Source organism: Struthio camelus, chromosome 16, assembly GCF_040807025.1.
Source record: "Struthio camelus isolate bStrCam1 chromosome 16, bStrCam1.hap1, whole genome shotgun sequence".
Classification (NCBI taxonomy): domain Eukaryota; kingdom Metazoa; phylum Chordata; class Aves; order Struthioniformes; family Struthionidae; genus Struthio; species Struthio camelus.
Window position 1 is genome coordinate 9,673,309 of NC_090957.1, and position 7,627 is coordinate 9,680,935.

Here is a 7,627-nt window from a genome sequence, read left to right on the forward strand (position 1 = left end):
CCTATTTCATCCAGCAATGAGATTTAAGGCACCAAATGCTAGTCTGCTTGTTCTGACAGCAAAGGCACCTCAGTTCCTCCAAGGCAGGACACTCCCCTTGAGACAAGAATTTGGTCCACAACATATGGAGAAACAATGGCGGTTGTAGGCTCAAAACTGCACCAGACTTGGCAGGTGCAGGGCAGCCCTATCACTGCAGTAATGATCCAAATACAAAAACCCTCCCCATACCACCCATTCCCTGTGATGCGTGCAACTGGTGACTGAGTATACACAAGGGACACAACACTGACTAGGTTGCATGGTTTATTGAAGTATTTACACACCTGTGCCCCAGCTCTCCTCTTTCCCATACTGACAGTAAAAGCTTATGTGCATCACCATTAAACACCTCTTTCCCAGACCTATTTTACCTTCTCCTCCCTATCAAGACTCAGAAAAAATTCTATGGTGTTTGTGGGCAGAAAGCGGTATGGGAGAATCCAGAGGTATGGAGCGAGTGAGGAGCCGACCCACCAAATCAGTAAGCGCCCTCTGAGTCCATGCTCATTTTCCCATGTGCTAAAGCTAAAGAGTTTCAGAGTAGCAGTCCATGTTCCAGCTGCCTCTCCGACGGCCCAGCAGAGCACTGGGGAATCCTCCAGGCAGCACAAGAGCCCCTTAACTTTTTATAGCTGTGTCTCGGGACTTGTAAGCCACGCCACGGCTCTTCAGCTCTCGGACGATCCCTGCAGCAAGGAGACAAACACATTTCAGCATTCTCCAGGAATGAAAGGGAGCCCTAAAAAAGCCTAGTATTTCTATCCATCCATTTAGACACCTAGAACTGTATCTCACATCTACAGTGGCCAAATGCAGACACTTTCACACAGTATAGCTGAAAGACAGGAAAATGTTCTCCCTCAGCCTTTAGAATAGGGCCAATCACTCTGTGTATCTTAAATCATGTCTTCTCACCTCCAGTAAGACCAGCTCATTTCACCTAGTTACTATGCAGAGGCATTCCCTGATGGAGGCTGCAAGTCCATTGTGGATGCTATCTTTCATCTGTAGTGATCAAGAGCTGGGCAATCTTCTTAGTTTCTTCTAACAGTGTATCAATTTCACTGTTAAGAGCGTTCCTTCTTCCAGTTTAAATACCTGCCTTCACCTCCCAAATATCAACTGCTTTTTGCTTCAGGAATGAGCTGAGTAGAGATTTCATTTACATTATTTTGTTCCTGAAGTTGTTTGACTATTATGACAGTACTGAATTGGTCAACCTCTTAAGGTTATTTTCTTAAACCTTTCAGTCACTTCTGTGACTTGTCTGCCTGGCCCACTTTCTTAGTAACCCCTTAAGAAAAGTGATACCAGGAGAGCACCATGCAGTTCAGTATGGCTTTCACCAGTGCCACACAGCAAGGGACAGTCAAACGATAGCTTGCAAGTGCCATGAGTGCAGCTTGCTGATTACTGCACTCCTCAGTCCTCTCTAACCTCTCCACGAGATGGAGGAAGCCCCACACAATTGAGCGAGGCCAACACCAGCATCTCCCATATGCACCTCCCGCCTGCTGCCCTGCACACCCCGCGCGCTCCATTTGCAGCTGTATCTAGTACATGCTGTCATCTGTTGCGCTCTAGTTATTTCAGATATGTCCAAAGCAGTGCCAGCAGGCCGTGACTTCAAGGCTCACCATGATGCTCCAGCTCCTTCCTGATACAGATGGTAGAACTCAGGTCAGAAATAAGGGGCCTGGGATTCCAGACACACATACACCTTGTACACTGGGAATATAGGATTGGAGCACTCAGGAAGGGGCACGAGGTTAGGATTCTGCTCTGGGCTTATGTACAGGGCAGTGAGAAGCTTTGGCTGTTGGCCACGTGAAAGGTACACATTGCTGCCACAGAGGTAGTAGTGTCAACTCTCAACACCCTCCACTCCATTTATAAATGAACAAAACCCACCTCAGCTCAACTGAAGCCCTCAGTACTATGAGGTAAAGGGTTATTTGCTCACCAAGATCTCCAGTCCTGAAGATTACTTTTTATAACAGCACCCCTTTTCTGCAGAATTAATTCTACGTACAAACCTTTGTGTTTCTCTTGAAACACCTTGAAACGTGTCCACTTTCTGGGGTCACCCTTTTGTCACAGTTTACTACTCTGATGATCTTTCCGAAATCCACAGGTTTTATTCAGCAGTGTTTTCATCTTAACTTCTAAATGACAGGTAGAACACTGAACGATTGCAAGTGGAATACCTGCCTGCAGAACACCTGCAACTATCCTTCCAGTTTAACATCTCCTCAGCAATTACTTCGCTCATCTCTTCATCCACATGGCACATACTCTCTTCATAGCAAAGAGTGTTCACTTCAATTAGAACGTGTGCAGTAACAACCAACTGACTCCCAAAATCCTAATTATATCACACAGGTACAGTGCGATACATAATAAAGTTTGTCATCTCAGAGACAGTAACTGGCTAGAGCCCCAATGCCTAATACACAAAATAATCCCTTAGCTGTCATCTGTGGGGAAGTCGCTCCTTACTCATGCCAACAACATTACCTTGGGGCAGGCGGCCAGTCACGGACACTGCGTACACACCAGGCTTGAAATTACCTGGAGGAAAGAATACACTGAGTTACTCTGCACAGCAGCAGCCAGGTGGGCAAACAACCCTGCCAGCCACAGCTTGCACAGATGCCCCCTCATCCAGCATAGCAGCCAGAAACCCCCTCAGCAGCCCCAACAACCGCTTCTACAACCTCAGAGAAGGGTTTTCTACAGAAAAGGCAGCTCCAGCCCAAACCAGTCAGGAGAAAAACTCACTGATTCGCTGCCACTTGGAGACCCAGCTGTCCTCAGGGCTCATCATCGCAATGATCCTGCAGGAGAGATGGAGGTGAGGGGACTTTTCCAGGCCAAGTGACACCGCGGTGCCAACACAGCATCAGGACCACAGAGACCCCCGGCAGCCCAGTGGATACGTGCTGCCGGCGGCAGGGCCCGGGGGCTCGCCTTCGCTCACCCGTCGAAGGAGGAGCTGGTGCAGTCGTAGACCATCTCGCGGTTGCCCTTCATCTGCAGGTAGGCATCGCAGTTATCGCACCCATCGTACTCGAACTGGTCGATGGTCTGCGGGGGACAGAGGCATCCGAGCTGAGGCAAGGCGGCCCTGGGGCAGGCCATGGAGAGGCGCGGGACAGGTCTGGCGTGGGGGGGGGGGGGGGTGGGAGGCAACTAGGGGCTGCGACCAGGCCCGGCCCACCCGAAGCAGCGGGACCGACCAGGGTGAGAGGGGAGGGAGCGAGGGCCGAGCCGGCGAGAGGGAGCGAGGGGCGGCCTGTGCCGGGGGAGGGAAGAGGCGGTCGGCCCGGAGCGAGCAACGCGAAAAAGGCCCGGGGCGGCGGGGGAGGCCGGCGCGGGGAGCGCGGGGCCCGGGAGGGGAAGGGCCCGGGCCGCAGGGGGGCCGGAGCCGGGGGGGCAGCGGGCCGTGCCGGGCCGGGCCGGGGGAAGGGCCCGCGGCGCACCTTGACGAGGGAGCAGAGGAGGCAGGCGCGGAGGTGCCGCAGGTCCTTGGGGACGGTCTCCAGCGCCATGGCCGCCGCCGCCCGCGCCGCCGCCGCCGCGCAGGCGCAGGGGCCGCGCCGGGCCGGGCCGGGCCGGGCCTCGCAAGGGCGGGCGGGCGGGCGGCGCTTGGCGGCGCGGGGCCGCCTCTGCCCGGCTGGGCCTCGCCGGGGGCGCGGCGGGAGAAGGCGGCGGCCTGGGGCAGCCGGAGAGGGGCAGCACGGCGGGTGGAGGGCGGGGGGGCTCCCCGCGGCTCTCCCAGCTGCCCAGGCCGCGCCGCGGAGGGGCCGGGGATGGGGCGGCCCCGGCCCCGCGGGGCTCCCGGGCGCGGCCCGGCGGCGTCCGAGCCTTCGGGCCGCTCGTAGCGCGGCCGGGGGAGAGCTGGGCCTGCGCGCGTCACGCTCTCTCGGCCGAGCGCTGGTGGCCTCCTCCGCGCCTCAGCCCCTTCCAGCTGGCTGCCCCGTCAGCCCGAGCGGGCCTGCCCGAGGCGGCCGCCGCTGGGCCGGGGGAATTCAGCATCTCCTCAGCCTCGGGGGTCCACAGCAGGCCCTGGGAAATAATTTCTTTCTGTGGAACTGGAAACAACGCGAACCTGATGGCTTTGTACAGGACAAAAAACACGCAAGCAGACCTGGTGCATGGATAAATATATTAGTAAATAAATATATTTCTGAGCATATCAGCATATTCACACATCTTTGTTTCTATCAGACATAAATACACAGTTTTGCATATATATAAAACCTATTCTTTCATTTTGGGTCATAATTTATTCCCAAGCCCCAAGAGCCAGGACAGACTCAGCAAAAAACAAAAACAAACAAAAACTATATTCACATTTCAAAAGGATCTGAACTTTATAAAAGGAAGGAGCAGAGGGCTCCGAGCATCAATGGAGGAGGTCCAGCCAGCCTGGGCACGCTGCCCACAGTCACCCATCTCTGTGGGACTGAAGGTCCTGGGAAGAAAGTGGTCTCTGGGGAAGGATCAATGGTTCAGTTATGGATAGAGAGTTCAGGATGCTCTAGCTTCCATCAGTTTTCAGCTGGGACTTTGTCTGGATTCAAGGAAGGAAAATGAACTCTGTTGCTTTACAGGGATACTGATGAAATTCAGCAACTGAGCCTAAGGGTATTGACCACTCAAAAGTACCACTTGCAGAAGTGAAACGTTCAGGAATCAAGAGGGACCGTTTCCCATTTTCTCAGGTACTGCTTCTTCGCTTCCCTTCTAGGTGGCCAAGAATTGTAGACCATCTACTGAAGAGGATTTAAAAAAAAAAAACCAGCTCCTCCCTCTCTTCCCGTCTGCGAAACCACCTAGACAAACCTGCAAACTCCCATTCAGCTGAGCAAACCCCAGGGAGGGGACTCAGCATCTAGGATGTCCATTTTCTGAATGAAAAGTAGCAGCAGCATAAAATCAGAAAATGAAAACACTTTAAAGTGGGCATTGCCCTGCACAGCCCAGTAATACTGCAGTAGGGAGTGGAAAGGGTTCTTTATTACTGACCGCTGACTCCAAGAAGCTTGGGGCTTGCTGCAAATACAAATACTCCTTTTTTTAAGTATAAGCAGTGAAAGAGAGGAGTCCTTTTAGACTGCAAACAAAGGAACTGCTAGTTCCTTTGAGGCACTGAAATGCATCCCTGGAGGCTCTCAGCCTTCTTGACTCCTAAAGAAACCAGTGGGAACACAGTGATTCTTGGCTGGATGCCAACACCTTGTGAAACCATGAGAGACCAGAGAGCACCCTGACTTCACAACCCTCCCCTCTCTAAAGTCGTTTGAGCCCTCCAGGATGGTCAAGCCTGAAGCATTGTAGGAAGCTGGTTAAGGCTATCCATATGCCACATGCACAAGATGTTGAACTGGGGGAATCTAGGTTGAGCTCCTGTTTTTTTCCTCTACTTTAAGAGTGACTTTCCTGTAAGGGAGAAAACATCTGGGCTTGTGTTTTCTGCTTGCTCTGTATGACAGAGAAGACGACCCTGCAAGAGTTAAAATATGATATGCATGATTCTTTCATGTTGGAAATTCAGCTCTTCTCTAGGCTGAAAGGTCCTGCAGTGGCTCAATCACAGGAGACAAGAAAATGACCATTGGGAGGGAATAATGTTTTGTTTAAAACTGTGTTATCAGTTGACTTTTGATAACAGCAGATGAATGTTAGTGACTGATGGGCAATTGAGACAAAGATGCCTTTTTTAAAGATTAAGGGCAGCAAACCTACTCTGTAAAGAGCCTTTATCAAACACAAAGGAAGGCAGAAGCAGGACTAATCTGACCTGGGACCACCTAACCAATGTCCTCTCTCAAACTGGGGAAGAAACAGATATTTCAAAGCCTGATATAAAAAGCCTGTCACAGAGCAGATGGAGGATAGTCTGTCCCCACACCGGGTTTCAAATTGTCAGAAATTACCTTCAGCTCTAATGTAGTATCCTTGCAAGTATTTCATTAGCATTAACTCTGCATAGTCTTGGTAGCCACGTAAATGTGCACTCCACACGGTGATCTGGCTAATTCTTTGGCGTGAATTAGCCTTTTGGGCAATGACCTCCACAGTCTAATTCCCTGCAGTATGAAAGCTGTTTGGGTTTTATATACTTTGAATTTCCCAGTCTTTATTTCAGTTGAATGTTCCCAAATTATGAGACATGGGAAATCAGAACTAGTGACACCCCAAAGATAAAAAGCAAGCAGGAAAAAAAGTGAATAAACCCAGAGCCTAGAAATTTCTCAAGCTTTCTCTCTCCATCATAAAAAATGCTAGATAAGGCAGAAAAGTATTTTGAGAAATTCATTTGCAGGATCATTTTAAAAGTGTCTCATACAAATATGAAGATGGGGCTGAGTGACAGATGGCTCACTGCTCTGCATTTGCTATGGATGCTTTTGCTGGGAATTTTTGCTGTGTCTTTGGGCAATGAGGGAGGAAGGGGAGAAGCAGGAGCCATGTGAACTCAAGGATTTTCCACAAGTCCTGTGGTGGGGTTATCTCAGATTTGAAACACGCTTAACAACTGAGTTGCTCATAACAGGGCTGGCCATAATACCCGTTTTGAGGGCAGATGGAGGAGTTAAAGGATGAGTGAGAAACTTGTTCACGTTACCAGGCAAGAGGGTGGATTCTGAGCAATGGAGAGAGTCTGACGCCAAGCTCTTGCCTGGAAATGGTAGCGTTGTCCCTGTATCTTCATCTCTCCTACTGTTGGCAAAACACAGCAAATGGACAAGATGGCTTCAGCTGAGAGATAGTGAAGTGATTAAAAAGTGGTGAGTGCTGTTGGTTTCCAATGAAGTCAGAGGAAGCACACTGCAGACCTGTGAGTGCAGAGATAGCTTGTTCCTACGTCTGAAGTAAGAGTGGAAAAGCTAAATGAAGAAGTCTGGCTTTTGACCTAAGTGAGGAAATGAAGTCAGGAGTTGCCAGGCCACAGAAAGCCATTTCTGCAGCTTTTGGTCTTGAGGGCTTGTTCATTTTTGAAGTGTTTAGCAAAACCTTCTGTGGCAGGAACATGCTGAAATAGCAGCCTGCACTCACTCTATAAGCTCTCCAGCTGATGACTCCCAACACAGGTCTTTAAGTGAGCTAGCCCATGCAAACAGAGGCCGCTAGATGAAGATGGGCTGTCTGTGCCTTCAAAAGAGAGGGAGACCTGGAAAACATGGCTTTGTGTTCGTGTGACCATAACAATATGGAAACAAGTGGGGACACCACAAGGGAGTATCACATTACTTATTTGCAGCTTGCATCTTGGTGTGGGCCATGTATTTATTACATTGCCTGTGCAGAGAGCAAGATGTGAGCTCCGCTACTGCTGGTATTCTGAACTTCTTTGTCCACTCCAGCTCTCTGTAGTAAGCAAATGAGCCAGTGTTTTATTAAACTGAGTGTTCGTAGACATCCTGGACCTCCTCTTCAGATCCTGCATCCAAAAAAAAAGAAAAAGAAAAAGAAAGTGTAAACTACAACCAACTGAACCCTTCAGGATCTTGTAGCTGCTAGAGTCTTAATTCTACACTGCAGGGAACAGATACTACAGTGAAAGCCACTAAGTTTC

At 50.3% G+C, this 7,627-nt stretch overlaps 2 protein-coding genes across 2 annotated transcripts in view; both read right to left on the reverse strand.

Annotated features, from left to right (window-relative positions):
• Positions 1 to 289: 289 nt before the first annotated feature.
• Positions 290 to 3,639, reverse strand: SUPT4H1 (SPT4 homolog, DSIF elongation factor subunit). Its single transcript, XM_068910462.1, has 5 exons — positions 3,525 to 3,639; positions 3,023 to 3,129; positions 2,824 to 2,879; positions 2,560 to 2,613; positions 290 to 728 (listed from the first exon to the last, which is right to left on the reverse strand). Exons 1-5 carry the CDS (start codon positions 3,591 to 3,593, stop codon positions 661 to 663), a joined length of 354 nt encoding a protein of 117 aa, XP_068766563.1. The 5' UTR covers positions 3,594 to 3,639; the 3' UTR covers positions 290 to 660.
• A 555-nt stretch (positions 3,640 to 4,194) lies between these two features.
• RNF43 (ring finger protein 43) overlaps positions 4,195 to 7,627 on the reverse strand; it is a 78,576-nt gene continuing 75,143 nt past the window's right edge. Inside the window, exon 9 of the mRNA XM_009678179.2 lies at positions 4,195 to 7,492. Within this exon, the coding sequence (XP_009676474.2) occupies positions 7,449 to 7,492 (44 nt within the window). The 3' untranslated portion in view covers positions 4,195 to 7,448. The remainder of the gene's footprint in view (positions 7,493 to 7,627) is intronic.

Excerpts from the sequence above, each read along its gene's own strand:
- SUPT4H1 (XM_068910462.1), bottom strand. The coding sequence starts at position 3,593 with ATGGCGCTGGAGACCGTCCCCAAGGACCTGCGGCACCTCCGCGCCTGC. Across the intron at positions 2,880-3,022 it reads ACCAGCTCCTCCTTCGACGG|GATCATTGCGATGATGAGCC; the intron begins GTGAGCGAAGGC and ends TCTCTCCTGCAG. Across the intron at positions 729-2,559 it reads GACTGGCCGCCTGCCCCAAG|GGATCGTCCGAGAGCTGAAG; the intron begins GTAATGTTGTTG and ends TCCTTGCTGCAG.